General features: G+C 42.2%; 1 protein-coding gene across 3 annotated transcripts; it reads right to left on the bottom strand.

Moving 5' to 3' along the window:
- Positions 1–108: 108 nt before the first annotated feature.
- Positions 109–20,346, bottom strand: LOC139923650 (tripartite motif-containing protein 2). 3 transcript variants are annotated; one of them, XR_013504073.1, is made up of 13 exons: positions 20,209–20,346; positions 10,909–11,087; positions 9,577–9,814; positions 8,847–8,998; positions 8,175–8,355; positions 5,782–6,505; positions 5,216–5,319; positions 4,744–4,911; positions 3,321–3,489; positions 2,727–2,797; positions 2,187–2,327; positions 1,640–2,004; positions 109–1,600 (listed from the first exon to the last, which is right to left on the bottom strand). XR_013504073.1 is itself a non-coding variant. In XM_078282027.1 (12 exons), exons 2-12 carry the CDS (start codon positions 11,040–11,042, stop codon positions 1,852–1,854), a joined length of 2,235 nt encoding a protein of 744 aa, XP_078138153.1. In that variant the 5' UTR covers positions 11,043–11,087; positions 20,209–20,346; the 3' UTR covers positions 109–1,851. The 3 variants fall into 3 exon arrangements, 2 of the variants coding, with proteins under 2 accessions (XP_078138153.1, XP_078138160.1); XM_078282027.1 differs by having other exon boundaries at positions 109–2,004; XM_078282034.1 differs by lacking the exon at positions 20,209–20,346 and having other exon boundaries at positions 109–2,004; positions 10,916–11,081.
- Between the last annotated feature and the right edge of the window lie 2,083 nt (positions 20,347–22,429).

The following is a 22,429-nucleotide window of genomic DNA, read 5'->3' as shown; positions in this document are numbered from 1 at the left end:
ATTCATAAGGTTCAATTCATAAGGTTCAAAATAATTCATGGCGATTCCTTATGAATTGCCATGCAAATCGAAGAGTGCTGAAGACTGCGATTCATAGGGACTGGATACCAGGCAAGCTTATTACAGCATATATATGATCAGAACTAAACACAAACTCAATATTCTTTCCTATGGGCACTTTAATTCCATTTGGCATCACAAATATAAACATGACAGAGGAAAACAATAACTTAACAGGAATGTGTAGAAAATGGATGTCTGAATTAAGGGGGGAAAAAATATTGATAAAAATGAAAATTATGTGCTTTGAGGACAAACAAATCCTAACTGACAATTATGCAAATATTCTGGCTTGAAAGGCTTTCTAATGGGAACACAGTTTAATCAACAACACACACCTCAACTGTTGAACTAGGCATTGCATCTTTTTTGAGAAGATAGACAACAGACAGTTTGACTAAAATACAACTTGTTACTAGCTCTAAGGATTTGTGTGACAGACATAAGAGCACATGGCAAGGTGTCAAGGTGATGACAGTTTTGTAACTCAGTATCTGATGTTAAATCAAACCTACATTGCAGTAAGACCGCTGATGTACAAACCCTGTGAATGATATTACTGGTGCACCTAGTGCATGAATTTGCAGAATTTAGCTATTAAATATAACAACAAATTCCAGGATGTTTGCACATAACCAAAGCAGACTGTAAGTCAATGTATCAAGAGGCTTCATACACACACGCAAACACACACACACACACACACACACACACACACACACACACACACACACACACACAGCAGATCATGAGACAAAATATCAAGAGGTTTCTGTTCTGTATCTTAGAGAATCACAAACACACACACACACACACACAATTTGTTATTTTAAAACCAATTCAGCAGATAAGCTATCACCATACATTAACAAGCATGTGTGTAATTTTCTATTGTTAATTCAAAGTGATGGTGTATAACACTGAATAGTCATTTCCACACACAGATAAAAATGTCATAATTGAAACAGTGTTTACGTTTTTGTTCTGTGATTTTGTTATCAAATAAGTATCAGCCTGGGACAGATTCCTATGTTGTGCGCAGTAGTTTGATGTTTATTAGTAAACGTAGCATGCACAGAAATGTCTCATCATGCTTCAAAAAAAACCCTGCTACATAAGTTGAGTACGTTCCTTTGATAGTGAGCAGGCAAAATGTGTGAGGACCGTGAGAGCATTTGACAACAAGCTGCAATTACTATAAATAGAATTCTCATTATTTTCCAGGTAGCCAGGTACCTTTTGATACCTCTGGTTTTCACTTTGATCGAACTCCAACCAGTATTATCAGCATCAAATCATCATCCATTTACACAATAGCATTATTTTCCAGTTTTCCTGCACTTGCACTAAGGGTCTTGCCACAACAAACCAAAGGTCTACTGTAAGTGTCATACTAAAGTTTCATTTTTCAAATCAGCGTTGTTAACATGGAATGTATCTCAGTGAGAACAGGGTTATGAGCGACTCTCCAAAGCACCAATCACCCATCTGTGAGGATCAGAGTCATAGTCCCTTTCACTTCATTCACACAACCACTTCTCTCTTTTGTTTCTTCGGCATCTAGAAGGACGCCATGGACGTACACAAGGTGAACGGTCAAACAGATGGCACAGTGATGGCATGGTGGAAGGAAGAATGGATAAGTAGATGAGTGCAAATCTGCCAGTTTCTCCACACCAGTGCGTATGTGTTTGTGTGTGTGTGTGTGTGTGTGTGTGTGTGTGTGTGTGTGCGTGTGTGTGTGTGTGGGTATACACTGTACAGTTTGTGCACTGAGGGAGGAGAGGAGGGCTACTGTAGGTAGCGGTAGACTTTGAAGCAGTGGTTGCCAGAATCGGCTACAACAACATGTCCATCGGAGGTGAGGGCGAGTCCCTGCGGGCCGTACAGAGGGTCTGCTGACGTGTTGATGTAGGACAGGAAGGAGCCGCTGCCATCAAACACCTGACACAGACACAGAGAGACAAAGATAGGAGAAAACATCATCAGTCTTTTCTGCTTATATTTATATTAGATTTGCATAAACTCATATAACTCAAACAACTGTGAATGGAGTCGGGGAGAGAGACTTTCTTCAGGTTTTCTTAAGTTAAGACTCGACTTTCTCTCTCGTCCTTTGCACTGACCTGTATCCGGCTGTTGCCCCAGTCTGCCACTATGATGTTGCCGTTGACGTCCACTGCCACTCCTGTGGGGGCGTTGAACTGGCCGTTGCCCTCGCCATTGGAGCCAAACTTCAGCAGGAACTCCCCTTCCGTGTTGAACACCTAGTTTTGTTTTGATTTTGGTTTTCAAGGAAATAATAGCATAGAGACAATAATGTAAAATTGATATAATGCTGTGATCCTTTGATATGCCAGTGTAGTAAACCACATACAAATGATACGCCAGTGTAATAAACCATATAAACATTTTCATAGATACAATATGAAACATCTATGATGGAGGGTGCCAACCTGATAACACCAGTGACATACCCACTTTCACTCATGCCATACAAGCCAGAGTGTACTGGTAGATAACTATTCATGATTTTACTCTCCATCATAGATGTTTCATTTAATTACACTAACAACACTGCCAAAAGGCTGAGCAGTATGTTTTGGCAGCCCAGTTCACCTATTGTATACTCACAGTACAGCTCCGTACTCTGACATTGGTCTTACCTTGACTGAGTGATTGTGGAAATCTGTTACAATGATTTCATTGTTGTGGTTGACAGCAGCAAAGTGAGGGCCTGAATAAAAGAAAAATAATAAGGGAACAAAGTTACAGATATCATTTGTGTCATTCCTTAAATTCCATTCTTAAATGACAAACAAGACAGAAATAATTTGATTAAACAAATGTTTTTGGAAGACATGCAAACCAATAAGTAAGTAGCCAAATGCAAATAGAAAAATCAAGGTTGTACTGGAGTTAGGCACACCATGGTACTACTCGCTCTTTTAAAGACGCCTGAGTCAACAATCTATGTCATGGTCATTTGATTACCAAAAGCGGAATGTTTTGTGAGCTTTATCATATATTTTCAATTGTGTTATCAGTGTTATCAGCTTATATTAGTAGTCCATTACTAGGTTTGCCAAACTCCTGTCTTATCTGTAACTGAAAACAGTCTTAATGGAAAACCCCTGAGGTCCACGGATCATGTGCTGGTTATGGTTCCTGGTTTGGCACACTTCCCCATTCCACATGCAGGTGTGAGCTGGCTGCAGAGAGACAGCAGAGGGCAGTGCACATATTACCATTGAGTGTACCTGCAAACTGCCTGTCGCCATTCCCACGGTTACCAAACTTGGTGACCAGCTTGCCGTTCGGCTGAAAAATGAAGACGCAGCAGGCCTTGTTGTCGACCACGATGATGTGGCCATTTCTGTCCACTGACACGCCTTTAGGGCCCATCAGCTTCCCTGAGCCCAGCTTGGACTGGAGAGGGAAAGGAAGGAGAGGTTATTATGTTAGTTATTATGAAGAACAGAATTTGAAATGATCAAGCTACTAAAGTCACCGATTTCTACTTATGATAGTTTGCCCTGCTATTTCTCCATTTAAAACAAAAGCCTATAGAGGAATTGGTCTTTCTGCATATTATTTAGAATTTCTGTTACATCATAAGTTTTTCCAACTATACTACATGAGAAGTTAGACTGAAAGTAGTAGTGGTACTGTAAGATAAGAGCAAATCTACATTTCATCTCATAGACAGTGTAGTGCAAATATTAGTCCATCATAGTCTAGTCTCTGTCTACAGGATGCAGAACTCCTTATCATTGCCCAGTGTCTATCCTGTCTTATATGTGACTTGTATATGACTGCAAATGGAAAAGCATCCCTAGAACATATACACAATACAGATAAACAGACATAAACTGTGTGGTAAATAGCTGTGTGATAGTGGGTGAGGGTGTGGGTGGCTCCATTCAATGAATGAGCCTCAGGCTGCCCTACATGGAATTTTACCACTGCACCCCTGCTGTAACTGCAAGTAGGAAAATAGGACAAACTGTTGAACTCAAGCATCAAAAACACAGCATCAAAAACACAAGGCTAAAACAATTTATGTTCACCTTAAAACGTAGAATGCATAAACCAGCATTCTATTCATTAATTCAGGATCAGCACCATTGAACCAGGCTTAAGAGGGATGTGAAAATCTGCATGAGAGCATCTCTTAATTTTGTCCACCTTTGTAACACCCCAGATGTTATCTAACCAGCTGTGTTGAATTATTTAAAATGTCATACTAGTTGGATAAGTTCATGACTCTGGTTTAATGAGATCTCTTTTGCAACTTGCGAAATGAAAAGACTGATCAGAGACCAGTATTATTTTTTGCATTGATCTTGGGTCAGGGCCAGACTCTCTTGGGGTTCTACTGATGGGATTCATTATGGAGGGATAGATATCCAAGCTGTGCTTATGACATTACATTATAAAGGTCACTGTAAAATTACTGAAGGTGTTACAGGGATGCTATAATATTTCTTGCCAGTATTATCAAGCGTGAAATGAAAAATGAAAATGATCTTTTGGCAAAACTACAACATGGTGGATGAAGGATCTCAAACATCCACAGTGTTTATTTTTCTATTCTGTGGAAGGCTTTATCACAGGTACTCTGTCCCACTGACAGTTTAAGTATCCAATAAAGATAAGAATACATCATGTTGTATGACTCACCTTAAACTTGCCCTCACTTGAGAAGATGCTGACCCACTTGTTGTCATAGTCAGCAATGATGATGTCACCACTGGGGTGGACGGCCACACCTGTTGGCCGCTGCAGCTGACCCGGAGTCCTGCCCCGGACACCAAAACGACTCTTGAACTGGCCATCATTAGAGAAAATCTGTATAGCACAAAACACACAAAAAAGACAAAGAACAAAACTAGATTTAAAATGCATCTATTTAGTGTTTCAGCTTCACAGTCCAGCTAGATGACGAATCTTCAGTACTTTTTAGGTAACAAGGGTCCTCAAAGGCATGTGTTTCCATGGAGATGGCAAACTGCAGAGGCAGCACTGTTCAAGGTAACTGAATAATGATGAGTCATGGTGCTCAGCCGGTAACTTCTCACTACCCCCTAGTGTCTGCTGTTTCTGTGGGCTGACAGCAGCATGCAGCATCTTCAACAGAGGATGTTATTTTTACCTGGACACACTGGTTGTTGCTGTCCGCTATCAGCACCTTGCCCAGGGAGGAGGCTGCCACTCCCTGCAGATTAGTGAACTCCCCTTTGTTTCTTCCTTTTGTGCCTGGAAAACATGAAACAGAGCTATAAAGAAAATATTACAATCTTTGTGCCACGTTCATACTAGTAGACTAATGACGTGAATAGTAGAATGAATAATTGGATTTGAAGTCACATTCAATTTGATATTTGAAATATATTTTCACCAAGTTACTTCTATAGAGCAGTGTAAAAAGCTCATATTTCCAAATCAAGAGTCAAAACTGATGTGATTTGTCACTGTCACACTTCATGTTTCACTAAAAAGGTTATAAAAGAAGTATTTAAAGATTGATTAAATATTATATGTTCCAAACATGATTGACAAGTGATGCAAAAATGTTCAAGGTCATGGGTAAAAAAATGTAAAACCTACAAGAATCTTTTTGAGCACACTGGATATTGATGTTGCCAGTTATTAAATTTTGTTTAACCAAATCCAACACATTTACTGTACAAGATGCTGTGGGAATGACAACTTTATTACCAATTCTGAAGATGAGGTCATCCTCGATGGGGTTCTCTTTCCTCTTCCCTGTGCTGTACATACTGGCCGGCCTCTTGATGGCCTTCTGCTTGATGTGCCCGCTGCCCGGTGACTTCAGCCTCTTCTTCATGCCGTCCGAAGTTGGCGACACATCTATAGACTTAATAGCCCTGATCTTAAAGGGGCTTCCTTTGATGTGTTGGTCATACAAACGCAGTGATAAAGTAAAGCTTCCCTCTTTAGGAGCTGTGTATAGGTACTCATAAGTGCCATTCTTGTTGTCCTGTATCTCTCCTTCACCTGTGCTGCCATCAGGTGTGGAGATTTCAGCAGTGATGATGGCGTTGCCCATCTTGCACAGCTCTCCATCTTTGTCCTTGGTGGTTATGGTGATGGAAGTGGGCAAACCCACCACACACTGACGTAGCCCTTCGCCGGTGGCCACAGTCTCAGAGGCCACGGCGTTGGTCGTTACGATGGTGCCCAGGTTGTGGATGGACTTCTTCAGGCCCTCCGTCTCCACCAGGAAGTCGAGCTGGTCGTTCTCCCCGGGCTGCAGAGGAAGCTCCTGGCTGGCCAGCTCGCTGAGGCGCTCGCTCATCTGCTTCTTCACCAGCAGCACCTCCGCCTCGCTGCCGTGGCTCAGGGCCTGCTCCGTGAAGTTACAGCTGCTGTTGATGGCCTCCTGGCCCTGCAGCAGGGTGTCTAGCTGGGCTTGGAGCACCTGGCACACACACACACACACACACACACACACACACACACACACACACACACACACACACAGGAAACCTAGTTGTTACCCTACTAAAAGCCCAGTAAAACCCTTTCAACCCCTACCAGCTCCAGAGTGCTACTCTGGAGCTAATAAGGGGGCTAATAACAGGGGCTAATAACAGTATCAAAATACTGTACGCATAGAGTATTTCTTTTCGGCATTAGACGGGATGGGGCCTTGAGCACATTTAGTACATGTTGGCTTAGTGTCCATGCATTCAGACGCACACACCCACAGATTTACTGCAGTGACTGTCCATATAAATAGATGGACATCCTATGTTCACACACAGAAATCTGTCACTGTAATCACTCATCTGTAAAACTGGACAGTTTCAGAGACTGACTACTTGTTATTAACTATGATCTAATAGTCTCATATATACCATAAAACCTCAGTATGTCATACTTTCAACATTGCTGTGAAATTGTTAAATAACCTTGGGATTCATAAAAGGAAGAAATACTTTAATCCCAATCTACTGCAAGCAGACTTTTGACAGGCTACAGTCTCCTCTATTCCTCTTTTTCATTATAACATCACCACACCCTCATGAAAGGACCAAAACAGACTCACCCGCATCTGGCCATCACACTCCTCCTCTTCTCCAATAAATGAGGCCATTAAGCCATCTATCTTAGACAGGAATCTAATGTGTCTTCTAAACACCTTCTACTCTCTCTGTATGTAGTCTGTGTTAACTCACACACAGAAAGCTTTGAAAAAGAAGATGCTGCAATGCAAGAACAGAGATCACGCTCCCAGAGTGCTCCCAGAGTGGGACAGATTAAGTGCACACTCACTTGCAGTGTACTTCCCTCACTGCACAAGACACACCCAAATCAACCCAGCGGATATACGAGCCACTGAAGACATACAGTATAGTGGCTCCATCTAGCTTTAGCAATTTAGCTATGCAGCTTTTGAAGCTCAAACAGCTAGACAAAATAAACAATCACACAGATAACTCTGACCTTCCCTCGGACTGCAGTCTTCTGACTGTGTAAATCATTAGCAAACCATGTGATGGAGCTCCCTGATGGGAGGGCATCAGGCTCTTAACCAGACTGGGTGATTGGTTTTCTGGGCTGGGGTGGTGCACCAGCTCCCTGCCTCCCCTCTGTCTGCCTGTTTGCCCCTCCCAGTTACATGTTTTATTTAATCGCCTATCAGACAAGCTGAGCCCCTGGCACACAGATCAGCAAAAACAGAGCCAAATCAGTAGCCTGATAACAACAAGGGCAATGTTGTCTTAATTTCAAAGTTATACCATTTACATTTTCTAATTTTCTTCTGTATTATTTTCTTCTGTTATGTACCAAAAAGTCTTAACAAGAACTAATCAGTACTTCCAATGTCAACACGGTCACACGCATGCTATTACCCAACAGCCTTGTAGGTTGAAGATAATGACTGCAAAGTGCTGCACTCTGATAATAAAAAAAGGCTGAAACAACACTTATCAACATTATAACCACAGCCAGTTAAGACCACAGTCTGGGTGCGACTCACCAAACATCCAAACATAAAACCTAAACTAAAGCTGCGTGTGTCAGCTGTTTCACTGAGAGCACCACATCCATCAGACCACCATCATTAGACACTGATGCTTCACCTTCTGCTTGAGGCCGTAGTTGACCTCCAGCTCCATGAGCAGAACGCTCTTGCGGACATTGAGGGTCTTCTGCAGCTCGTCAAAGGTAGTATGGATGTCGTCTTCGATAGAGCTCTTCTGACTGGTCAGCTGCTGCAGGATCTCCGACAGCATCAGCAGGGCTGAGTCGATCTCTGGTAACCTGGGAGCAGTGGAGGGATGAGGAGGGATGGAGAGAAGGAGGAGAGGAGCCATGGAAGGAAAAGAGAGGAAGAGAAATCATTTGTACACTGGGTCACAGTCATGCGACTGAGAGCAGACATAGAGGAGGATTGTCTACATTTCATTCATGCCCTCATAGTCATTACTTGGGAATAAGATACATATTGTCTCTAGTGTAATAGAATGATGTTTATGTGCGGGGTGAATAGGATAATACTGATGATGTTGATGGAGACTGTCTGTGTAGGTTCATTTCAGTCATCCAGGTAGTAAGATGTCCAAAAAATAAAAACAAGATCCACTGGACTTAACTTCAACTCTTGTAGGTCTTTGTTTTTAAATTAACCCAAATATGAATCCTGTGCTACTTTCAGTGAGTAACCACTGGAAATAATGTGTATGGTATCTTAAGGCCACTATAGGCCAATGTATATGGTGTTCTGTAGGAGAGTACACCAGCGCTTGTTGTACCTCTTCTTGACAGCATCTAGCTGGTCCTGTAATGAGGCCTTGTGTTGCTCCACCACATCTTTAAGAGGCACAGTTGGGTGTTCTGCATGTTCGCCACTTGTACACTCCTGACACATGGCCGTCTCACATGGCGGACAATAAAACTCCATGACCTAGGCGACAAGAAAGATAGAGGTTAGAGTTCAATAGGGGGTTGACTCTCTAGTAATGGACATTCTAGTTGTCCATTATCAAGTCTTGATCAGATTTGTCATATTATTCAACATTAATGCTAAGCAGGAGTAAATGCTGTGCCATTGCATTTAGACTGGTCTCAGGTCTAACAAGATACAAAATTAATACCTGCTCAGCTGCAAATCCCCAAAGCCCATGAAACAAACCTCAGAACCAGACAAGCCAAACTAATTGACTGAGAGCACAACAGCTGGATGTCCAGCTGTGGTGACTGACACACAGGCTGATGAACACAATCTGCATCAGTAAATGTTCACACATGTCAAACACAACTGTGTAATTAACCCACACAATTACGTTATTAACTCCCACACTGTAAACATTAGCTTGCAATTTTGCAAGTGTCATGTCTTATTATCCTTGTTGAGCGTTATTAGATTAATCTGATCACAAGGCACTGGACAGAACTCTGTGTATGCGTGTGTGAAAGAAGGAGAAAAGAAGACAGAAACAGGCAGACAAACTGACAGACAGATAGTGACAGTGTGTCTCTTACGTTGCCTCCATGGTTGGGGCAGGAGAGCAGCTGTCCTGTGGCCACAGTGGTGATGGTGCTGAGGGCAGCGGCCTCCTGGCTGCAGCTGTCCGGCGGCCGCTGCAGCACGTCCATCAGGTTGGTGATGAAGAAGTTACTCTGCAATGCCGCCACACCCTTCTCCGGCAGGATAGAGGTCTGGCGGCACACAGGGCACGACAGTGTCAGGCTGTGGGCCGGGATGTAGTTCTGCAGGCACCTGGAGGAGGAGAGGAGGAGACATACTGTAACATGCTGTAAAAGGTTTGGTTAAAGAGACACTCTGGGGTAACGAGCGGGTGTGGTAATGGGTGTGTGTGTGTGTGTGTGTGTGTGTGTGTGTGGTGGGTTGGGGGGGCATAGGAAAGAGGAAGGATTCAGAGATACTATACAGAGAGTGAGTAAATTGGATATGACTGCAACTGTGAAAATATTGGTAAAGATTTGGGATGGATTGCTGATTTATTAAATATTATGGCTACACAACTGCCCTAAAGGAAAGGGGATTCAACAAAATCATTTAACACTGAAATCTAATCTAATCTACTCATCTAAATGGAGGGATCACCATTGATTTGGCCTTAATCTATATCATATATAACTATGATTATATATTGTTTTTTGGGTACCTGCTATCTGGCGGATAAGATAAATCGAAGCTAAGGACAGAGAAAGGTGTGTAAATTGCATTAACATTGCAAATAAACTGTTAAACAGATTTAATCTGTGGCAAACTTCACAACAGTGACTGATGCATAATAAAATGGAAAGTCAACATTTGCAGAGAATCAAAATAAATAAATAATCCTTAACCTTAGCACAGTTACTTGTACCACTGACAAATAAATGAGAAATGAACCAGAAAAAGAACAACGGTACAGCTTTGTCTCTCCAGAAGCAACCGGTGCAAGGGGACAGGCAGAGACAGAGTCCAGGCTTTCACTATTGTCTCAGGAACAAAGGGTGCTTGTCAGAGAGGGTGACACCAACGCACCAAAGACACGCTGAAGTCTCAAGATGTCAAAGCCAAAAGCAGTGACACTGCACAATCTCTACTGTGAAGATGGCCATATTTACAAAAAGGATGCAATATTAATTGAAAATTATTGGTAAAAGTATAATTACTGCACCTACCCCTCTTGGTTATGCAGCATACATTTGAATTTTGAAATCACACAGGCTCCACTTGCCCACTCATTTGCACATCAAACCCTTGGCACTTGCACACCTCCCACACATACAGTCCAGTATAACCTATTCATTGGAGAACAACATGGAATCCCCACGTGATAACAACATGGCAGCACCACTCACCTCTCACAGAAGGTGTGCAGGCAGGGCAGCACTTTGGGGTTTTCGTAGCGGTCCAGACATATGCTGCAGATCAAGAACTGCTTGTCGATCTGGCGCACCACGGGGCTGGGAATACTGGAGCCTTCACTGGCCATCCTAAACCTCTGACATACGAGTCCCTCTTCCTCTTACCCTGCGCCCTGCGGAGAGACACAGAGGGAGGACAAGACAGAGGTAAGGACACACACACACAAACAAGAGCATGCTGCAAAAGTGACATCACACACGATCAAACACACAGTGGTGATCCTCATGGAAGCGAGGGAAATCTGTGGGTTGTAAAGATCAAAGTTTGAGCTAAGATGCCTTCCTCCTTCCATCCTCTCGCTGAGAAAGGAAATGTCAAACGCACAAATAGACACACCAATCAACCGACTGCAGCTACAGGCTTTAACTCCAACCCATTAAACACTGCAGTATTAAGACTCTAAACAACAACTCAACTCTGTAAACATTTCTTCAATCAGTAAGTAAACAAGGTAGAACCAAATACTGTGCTGGTACAAGAGCTCTCTCTTAATGGTCAGTGGAATAAACTAATTACTTGTAGTTACCTTCTCTAATGGGAGTCTATGGGACTGGAGGTGTGGGAACAGATACAACCTCAGGGCGTGGGTGGATGTGAAGTGGGAGGTGGGAGGTCAAACTGGGGCCATGGCCTCAGCATCAAATGTTAGCAGCAATACCAACTAACTGAGGATCAAAACACTGCTGGTTTCAGCCTGTAATCCTAGTGGATGCAGTAAGAGGATAGGATTAGGAAAATTATCATCGCTGATCATATTGTTGGCATTTGGAGCACGGGCCGGGGCTTTGTTTGACGAGAGCAAGGCCTTCACATCGTGGGCTGGTGCTTCACATCCCACAGCTCTGCTCTGCTAGGTGGTTGTGTGCACCAAAGGCACTTAAGGTGATAAATATTTGATTACAAAGTGAAAGCAAAGCACTGGATGTTCAGGACAGTAAGTTGTTCAACACAGGTCACTGAGAGAAAAAATGCTGAACCTAGAAAAAATAAAAACAAAGGAGAAAGTATGCCCACTATGCCTTAATACCTTGTTATGCAATATTTACACTGAATCCTAATGATTTTGGACATGATATGTATGATAATCTGAGATGGAGGAATACAAATTGGCAGATATAAGTCATTCAATGGCTTGGAGAAGGGTTAGTTCAACAGCTCACTCTTTCCCCTCTTGTTGACATGAATTAGACCCAAAACAATAAATCACACAATAAACACAATAAAACAATACACAACACTTAGTCCAACTTGCTCTTCAGTCATTTCTGAAACAACTTTTGATCCCATCACTTTTCTGTCTGTCTGACATTCCTGTAAGGTTATCTGGCGAATAACTTCCACTTTACAGACAGGGAAAGTGTGTCATTGCTCTCATTGTCTCTTCACATTTAAGACAGGCAGGGAAACAGGCCACCTCTGCTGCTGGGGAAAAACCCTCAGGGAAATACTTCTTCCTACAGTACATGCTCTCTTTCTCCTCTTCTCTATCCTGTACTCTCTTAATATATCTCTTTCTCTCTCTCTCATGTACCAGAAATATGTTTGATATAAAAAATGATAGTCCAGCCCAGCCCAAGTATTTATAAATAAAGTTAAACAAAGTGATGCAGATCTTCCTCTCCCTCAACTGAAATGAGATATGATAGCCTGTAACTACAATGTGGTGAATTGTTAAGTCTGAAATTGGGACTGGAGGTAGTAATATTACTGCCATAACGTAGCCACCATGTCGTCAGTTGGTAATTATGAAATTGCCAGAAGTCTGAATATATGACATCACTGGTACGTAATGTGTTAGCTGGCAGCTGCCAGGTACAAACACTAACTTCTCCACCAGCATCAATCATTTGGATTAGTGAGATCTGAATGACAACGTATACTGTATGCCAGCACACATGCACGCACGCACGCACACACACACACACACAAATCTTAGGCTACATCAATAACTTAACAGCTCCATGAACCAGACTAAGCAGATAAGCAGTGCATCAAAATATGGGACTGGTTATAAAAGTGAAATCCTAAATCCTGCAGGCAGCCACAACAGGACAACAGAAGCCCTGTGCTGACAAGGTCGCACCAGTCTCCACTCTTACATAATCAGATCCGCTCCAGCTAAGCTCAGTGATTCCTGCTAGATTGAGCTGTCATCTTATATGCAGTGGAAGGCAATATAAAGATAAAAAGGAAAACATCACTATAAGAATTTACACTTTATCAAAGGCATTTTGTTAAACTTATTTCCTTTTTGCATATATTGATTTTACAACAAAACAAAGCTCATGGCCTCATATGAAAAATTACAATACTAGCTATTATAAATGGCTCAATATAACCACAACTATGCATTATTTGGAACACTTACAGTGCTGCATCTATGGACCAATCAACAGGCGTCATCCACTCCAGTACACTGACCCAAACACTTGCCTCATATGAGTTAAACAGACAGTATCTTTACACTAAAAACCCTCTCCGCCAGGCATCAAGCCTCTGTCTGTGAGAAACCCTGCATATTGACATCAAACGATGCCTCCCTCTAGGTAGCAGCAATGAGCCAAATAGGAGATGACAAGATGAGTGTGAGCAAGAGAGCTCGTATGTGTGTGCATGCTTGTGGGTGTGCACACATGCGAGAGAAGTGGAGGGAGGGGGGTTTTAGCCAGATTGGACCTCTAGCCAATGAATTCTCATAACATCTCTTCCCCCCTCCCTTCCTCTCCTCCCCTTGCATTCTCCGCTCTCTCTTTCTCTCACAAAGTCTACCTCTCATCCTCCCTACCTTTCCTCTCTCCCTCCGTCTGAAGTAAATGCTGGCTCACTGCAGCACACTGAGCGTGTGCAGCATCATCAGGAGTATGAGGGCAATTATTGGCTGACGGCTGGTGATGCAACAAATGGGAAAAGGGGCAGCCGTTATGGTTCCCCACCGCAGCCAATAGAGTGGGAGCCGATGGGATCTTTATGAGTGCATGTGTGTGTGTGTGTGTGTGTGTGTGTGTGTGTGTGTGCGTGTGTGTGTGTGGCCATCCTGCTGACTCACTGTACATGCAGAGATAGAGCTGGAGGCACACAGGGAGAAAGACAGAGAGGAAACATGGACAGAGGGAAGGAGGATAATGATTAGAAGAAAGGGGAATGAGAGAAACAAAGAGAAAGGGAAGAGACAAGCAGAGTGTTCAAGTCTGTCAAAATCAGAGACAGTCCTGTTTATGCATGCATGCATACCTCCATTTGCCAGCACAAATACACACACACACACACACACACACACACACACACACACACAATATGCAATACACGCAATACACCAATGTCAACATTGAGAGCTGCAGTGGTCATTTGATCACAGCAGGAAAACTGTTAGGGACTCTCTTGAGTATTTGGAATTAATCCTAACGAACAAATAACATAATACTGCTCTCTATTATTTCTAAATTGTCCCACAGAGTCCATTATCCCTGCCAGACATGTCACTGCAGGTCTGATGTCATACTGTATGTCTACCTGATAAAAACTCAAGGGGTCTGAAGCATGGTTGAATAAAGCATAGCTATTTGCAGTAGGTTAGGTTGTTTGGTCTTAAATAGGCTGTTGGCATAAGACTGAGTTGAAATATATTTCCTTTTTTGAACAAGAGCAGGAAGACCTCCGAGGGCATGTGTGATTTCAGAGGCAGGACCACATCACTGAGTAGCTACTGTACTGAGCTCAACTCTTCTGCATCTGCAAGGATGGATTAACTTGACCATGGAGCAAAGCTCCAGCCTTCAGACAATAGTAAAACATTGACCTCAAATGTTTTGAATGAACCCAATATATTGTGCATTCAATGCATGTGCCAGCGCACTCACCATGTGTGCACAATGTCTATAAGGTCCCGGTGGTAAGGAGTGACAAACACAAATAGGGAAGAAGGAAGAGGTGTGTGTCTTGAGTCAATGGAATGATTCCTCTAAAGTGTCTGAATCGAAGTTAAGTCAATCAAGATTGACCCACAGCTCCAGGTGTGAAGAATAGAATACTGATTGGATTTCCAACTAGGGCCAGACTGTTTTTGTGTCTGGTACCAAATACTGAGAAAACTGAGAATACTAAGAAAATTAATAGTATCTGATATATGTGTCGATAATGATATATTTTTTGGTGTCATTGTGACTCAACATCATTCATCATTATAACCCACATCTAGATGGAATTCTCAACCAGAATTGTAAAACACAGATATTTTGTTCAGAATTGTTCTTTGCTCTTAAATGTCTGGTACAGAATAAACGACAAAATACGATATGATACAATACATCTATGGAATTATAATATTGGACACACCTGAATATTAGTTAGGCCCTAGTCTCAATTTGAAGCGTCAACCTGATCTGGCCGTCAAAGGATTTGTCTCTCATACAATTATGTTACAGATGATGAGCAGTGTTAGTAAACACATCATCAGTCCTGTCAATATATCAGATATGCTGCTTGCATGAACAAACATTTTATGCAGGAACATTTAAAAAAGAACTTTCACCCAGGGCAGAAGGAATGGGGGTAAAAAGCATGAATGTATCTTAGTTGGAGGCATGGGAATAAAAAAACAAAACAAAAAAAAAACACATTAAAAATTGTATTAATGTATTAGAAATGTCTTCAAATAAAAGCAGTTTCACTTTGAGACATGCATGTGATAAGGGACTATATAAATAAACAAACTTGAACTTGAACTTTGCAGCATGCATACCTTTGATGTCATTTCATATCAGTTTCCTCAAGGAACAATGATAACCACCAGAGTGTAACTCTTTTCAAGGGGACTTCAACTGCTCTTTATCCTCCATCAGCAAGATAGCAACACCACCAAGTTTGTAAAACATTTAGGAGAACATTTAGAAAACATCGTCCCTGAATCTTGACAGTTTTAAAACACTGTGATTCTGAATGTTTGGGATTTGGATTTATGCTTATTTAGGAAAAGCAATTGCTGCCTTCCATCAGTCAGCCTAGAACACTGCAAACGACCTGCTAAAATGTAGGTGAGGTCTAAAACACATCACTAGAGTTTCTGCTGTTACATTTCAAAATAATTTCACTTGATCTTGACGATGCTTTTTCACGTGTTTCATCGTCCCTGGCAGCTCCAAGGCTGTTCCAGTGATCTCATCCCAGCCTCAGCCAGCCTCAATGAGCTCAGTCAGTGCTGTTACAGGGGCGTGGGACAGAGAGAGAGAGAGAGAGAGAGAGAGAAACCTCTAATGGCGCATGATCCATGTTGTGTTCAGAGGTAGAGAAAAGGCATGAAACATCCACAGATGCATATCCACCACACAAACCTCAGCACTTTCCAAAGCATCAAAACAATTTAACAATGACGGGTACAATGGGTGTGGTAAAATTAGAGAATGCAAACTGTCCTTATGCCTTCAGCTGCTTACAGCTGCCAGCTGCCACTACAAACACAACACACTTCTTCAAAACATCTTTTTTGCATTTTAAGTCCCGCCCCCCTCTCAAAGACACCAGCATGAGCATTACATCACTGGGAGGCCTGCACCAGCGTGTGAAGAGTCACTCATATCTCAGGGGCAAACCAAAAAAACACACAAGCACACACATTCACTCACTGAACAGTAAACACCTCACCACTTAACCTGTTTTTTCTGCTTGACTGTTCACACCCCTATCATCAACCTACACTCCTCCATTTAGACTCTTCAAAGACAATGTCCAACTGTAGAACAAGCGAAGGCTACAAATTAGTATGTGGAATGAACTACAAATTATCCACCCATCCCCCAAGAAAAGCAACTTACATTTCTAATAAAGTATATGTAGACTTCGAGTTGAATATCATTTATACTTTTTACTACTGTATATTGAGAATATAGGCCAAACTATGATTTCAAACCAGTTTGTTTCCACTCACCAGCATGAAGAGAAAACAGTAGTGTTGTTATACAGTTTAGGTTGGCAGAACGGCCTCAGTGGCCTGACATCAACTCTGGTTTCCACTCCGCTCTCCATCCCACAGCTCTTTCCAGAGCACTGAGCTCAGCTGTTTTCCCCCCCATCATTCTCTCTCTCTCTCTCTCTCTCTCTCTCTCTCTCTCTCTCTCTCTCTCTCTCTCTCTCTCTCTCTCTCTCTCTCTCTCTCTCTCTCTCTCTCTCTCTCTCTCTCTCTCTCTCTCTCTCTCTCTCTAAACCGTCCCGCCAACACAAAATGCCATGTCACCCCGCACAATGACGAGACTGCCCAGTCAGAACTGCCACTTTCAAAATGTAAACAAGTGAAAGAGGGGTAGACAGACACACACACTGCACAAGAGAGGGAGGCATACAAGCCATTCTGTAACATACATGTGTGCATTATGACAATCAGGTGTTTCAGTTTGACAGTAGTGAGAGTGTCCAGTTAACTTGGTGAGTTTTTGCTCACTTCACCTGCACATCATTGAATGTTTTATGATGTTGAATTGTCTTTCTCTTTCTACTTCTCTACTTGGTCATATTGTGCAAATAAAAAAAATGTTTTGCACAAATTTGGATTTCCCCCTCTTCTTTCTGTGCTTTTTCGCATTGCAAATGAGCAAACTAAATTAAACACTTCACAGTCATTTGCATGAACTCTACACCCAAGGCTTTCTCTCCAGGCCAGGCTAGACTTTTACATCCCCATTCTCGCAGTCCTGTCATGTCAACCGAACGAAACACTAAAGGATCCTGACAGTCTGAACTGACTGCAGAATCATGTCATCCCATTCATCATGGTCTGCATCACCATAATGACCGCTGCCAGGGGAAAAGCCACAAATGGCTGCTCACTTAGCTACCAGGCAACAGCTCTGGCACGTCAATTACGCCTAAAATCACCATAATCAGAAGGGGGACATTATGGACTTACACTGAACCCTACACCAGTGTGTAAAATCTCAAATTCAATCCGAACCAACAAGCTGCTGAGGCTCAGGTAGTGTCTGTACAGCTGAATGCATGGGATATTACTCTACAGATTTGAGCTACATTTAATCTGCAGATGTTAAAATCATCACAAAATAATGCTGTAAATCACAAAAGCAATTGCAGGACCTAGTTCTAGCCTGGTAGTTTTTGTAATTACTTATGATCATCCCTCTGCCCCAGACTAGCCTCACTCACCATGGGGTGCCACTAATGGTCAGACTCAGAGGAAAACTACATACTAGACTATTAAACACCCTCTATTATCACTGATGTTAATGAGTGAGTTGAGCATTGTAGCAAGCCACAGTGTTTTAGCCATATTTTTATTTTGCTTTGATTATTTTATTATTACAGTAGAATGAATAAATGAATCTAGTGGATATTGCTAAAATGGTGACCACATTGTTGTTTATAGCCTAATTGTTTTTGTCAGACAACGCCTTAACATTGTAACATTTCCAATGTGTATCTAGCTTTCTGTTTCAGGGAAATCAGGGGCTTCACATGTCTTTATGGTCTGAAAGGGTGACATAAGCCCCACCTCTGAATTACAAACACACACACACACACACACACACACACACACACACACACACACACACACAAACACACACACACACTAATCTAAAGCATCCACTAGGGACAGGATGATGAGAGATTACAGTGGCAGAGCACGCTGTCAGCCTTAGCATCCCCTCCACCCCTCCTCCCCCCTTTGTAAAGTCTAAACCTCCAGCAGCATCTTTCAAAGCCGTTGATGGAAGGGAACTACTGGTCACTGTGGTTTTTAAACCTGGGAAGCAACAAGGAACTCCACAACACAACAGTCTGTTTATAGCACCACATTTGACATATTGATCAGATAGCATTCTGGGAATTTGTTGACAGTCATAATAAAGTAATAAAGCCTTTGGGATAATAGACCATGACTCTCTGTAAGAGTGGCCTTGTTAACTTACTTAGGATACTTTTCCTGTTGAAAGAATGAGTTTCTAACTATCCTCTAATGTTTGTTTGATTACATTTGTTTGTACGTTTCAGAGGCAACGGCTGAGTTCAGCTAAGTGAAGCATTGACGCTTCACTTTGCTATATAACTGCCAACCATCCATTCTGGGGACAGAAGATAAGACATTGTAAGTGTGTGTATATGTGTGTGTATGCGTGTGTGTGTGTGTGTGCACTAGTGACCTCAAATTAGAGACTACAGATGTGCTAGTGTAAGGCCATTGGAAAGTGTCCATGCTGCACATCTGTCAACCTGAATCCAACTCAAACATTATGGCTCTATCAAGTCTGCCTTTAGAGTACAAGTGTCATAAAGGGAAGTTAGTTGTACATCATAACAATCATACCAGTGGGAGGCAGCAATATGTATGAAATCCATATACAATATGTATAAAATAATCTAGCTATTGTATCATATGATACCTCCCCCACACCTCCCGAGGATGATATGCCCAGGCAGAGTTTAATGATGCTGCTTCATGTCATATTTCATCACCACAGCAGTCAATACACATCCTTGCAGCCTGCCTCCTAGTATTGCTTCAGTATTGTTGAGTATTCTCCATGGGTATTACTCTGCAGCTTCCCCAGACTGATAACTAGGCTTGTGAACACTTTTGATTATACAGAATGGAATAAAAATAAAGTGCTAAGTAAGTGTGCTACTTCTCACATGCTGTATCCTCCACCTGCTCCATTTTAAGCCACATACAGTAGAAAGATGAGCTGTAGCCAATGAGCTGTAGCCTTCCCATGACATATATATATATATGAAAGGAAATGAAAATATGTCAATATTCACTTAACAAATGCTATACAGAAACACTCATGCAGAAATGCAACTTACAGCACATTTGCAGAGAGTGAACAATAAGTGTTTAGGTATAATGCAGTGTGAACACCTGTAGAGAGTGTGAACTGGAAGTGGAACCAGTCTTTCTACTCATAAGTGTCTTGGGGGTATAACATGACATTAGGGAGGGATCTTTTTGTAACGAAGGCGCACTTCGTTACCAATCCTTTGCACTATTTGCACATTTAGTGAATCCAGCTGCTAATCGGGTCAAGCCTAACACTTTTAATAATAACTTCTAATAATAACTTTTCATGTTACTAAAGCAACACAAATCTACAGAGAAGCAGACTGACAGCCACACACGCAATCTATCAAGATTGTATATCTAGAAATATACAATCTATCCTGTATAATGACTTTTCCAAAGCAACATTGTTATAGTTTCTCCCTTCCTTTAACCAGAAGACCCCACTTACTTGAACTCCATGGCTGCTCTGCTCTCCTCTCTCCTCTCAGAGTGAAAACAACGCTGCTGTCTGTCACCTAATCCTTCTCATCTCTGATATTGTGTGTGCAGTGGGAACGCATGCGAGAGGCCTGAGCTGTTACAATAATCCAAACAGACTGACGGAGAGCCACTGGGTGAGCAGAGGAGGAGGGGGAGGGCCTCCAGTGTCAGAGGGAAAGCACTGACCTATCAGAAAGCTTGGTGAAGAGAGGGGTGGGTGGGTCCATGCATGTGTTGCTCTTTAACCCCAGTGAAGGCAGGAGGCCCAGAGGCGTGACGAGCATAGAGCAGAAACAGCTAGATAGGGAGGGACAGAGGAAGGGGGGATCTGACAGAGAGAGAAGAGGAGAAAGAGAAACTAAACATGCCAGCAGTGGCCACATCATTTCAGTTGGCCAAGTCCTGCATGGTACAACAGGCCTAATGCGGTACTCTGTATCTCTGTATTACATGCAATATGCTGTTTTGTCATTTTCTGTTAAAAAAAAAAAAAGACACTACTGTTAACCAAATGGATAAAGCTGAGCCATGTTTCCATGTGCAGCAAATTATGATACCCATTTCCCAGAAAGGCCCCAACAGTACATGAGTTCCACTGTTCCTTTTAGCAAACTGGAATGATGTCATTTTTGAGGAAATAAGCCCAAATAGTCAGAGCCAAAAGCGTAATGTCTCTCATGGTTTGTACATCTGCATAATCTATTGTGGGTTTTAAAACAAACCTCCTTCATTACCATCCCATGGACAACTTGACAGTTGGCCAAAACATGCCACAAAGTGCAGTGAGTCATTATGATAATAGAAACAAGATGGTCACACTACGTCCCTGGCATAACAGGAGGCCACCAGGACCACAACACTCCACTCCGAGCGATGATCACAGTGCCGTCATTTTACAGCACAACATCCACATTCACAGCTCAAAGGGCAAAACAGCAGTCATTCATCAACCAAACAAGCATGTTGCTATCTGTTAAACTTGCCCCTGGGGATTCAGCACACTGAAGCAGAGCTGGTAAACAAGACAGTTATGACGCAACGTAACAAACTACTTCCCAGGAGAGACAGGAAGAGGAGTGGAGAGACAATCTGTGAACTGCTTTACTCAGAAATCACCAGATCAAGGTGGATGAACACATATCAAATTCCTCTCATCGGTGTGTGTGTGTGTGTGTGTGTGTGTGTGTGTGTGTGTGCTGTGTTTATATTGGTGACTCTGTAAGGAATATTTTTGGGAGACTCTACTCTCCTGGCACAGACAGCATCATTGGTCCTTCCTGTTGTGGCCTGCAGTCTTGCTGCCAAGAGGCCAGCCTTCCTCTTATTGTCCTCATATATTTCACACTGCCATCTTGGCAGAGAAACGTTGGCCATTCCACAATAACAAAATCACTCATGCTGTCTAATCAGACTATATGCACATGCACACACACTTCCTTACTTTGACACAGACATGTACAGCCCTTGGGAGTTTCCTATTTCTTAAAAGCTTTAATCTTATTGGCAGGCCACAAATAATGTTTGTAGTAATTACCCAAATGCATTTGTTTTGCCCCTCCTTCCATCCACACTTAATTGGATTACCAACATCTTACAGATGGCTCTGTGAGGAAACAGGGATACTATGATTCAATTCCTGTTATCTTAGCATTATATAAGAATATAATTTTTATAACCACACAAGGGAAAGCAGCTGGAGATACTGTATGTCTTAAGGAGTGGGTGAGTAAAGGCACCTTCTAATTAATATATGTGTGTTTATAGTTTGAAGACGATTACCAACATAAGAAAAATGAGGATGGAGTCTGAAATATTTAATGTGAAGTGTCAAAGAGCAATTGTAGGAGAATATTTCTAGACAGCCATGCATTTTCTGAGCTGCAGAGATGTTGATGCATTTTCCAGCTCAAATGCTGCAAATGGAGGTGAAAATGGAAAGTTGCCAAACAGTTATAGGCCTCCACTTATTTTATGGATTGGATTTTCTATCATAAAAATGAACAAACCTGTACTGTAAATACGGAGATCTGTGGGTCTTGCACTGAAAGCTCTGTAACCCAGCATGTCCAATCAGAGTAGACATGTCAAGCATACTCAGTGTTTTAAAGTACTCTCTCACAGTTTAGTTGAGTAGGCTTGACATACCTACTGCACAAACCTAGGTGGGTAGAAAAGGATGAATACAGAAA

This window comes from Centroberyx gerrardi, chromosome 3, assembly GCF_048128805.1.
Source record: "Centroberyx gerrardi isolate f3 chromosome 3, fCenGer3.hap1.cur.20231027, whole genome shotgun sequence".
Taxonomy (NCBI): Eukaryota; Metazoa; Chordata; class Actinopteri; order Beryciformes; family Berycidae; genus Centroberyx; species Centroberyx gerrardi.
The sequence above is the reverse complement of the archived record's forward strand: the minus strand, read 5'-3'. Positions and strand labels throughout refer to the sequence as shown.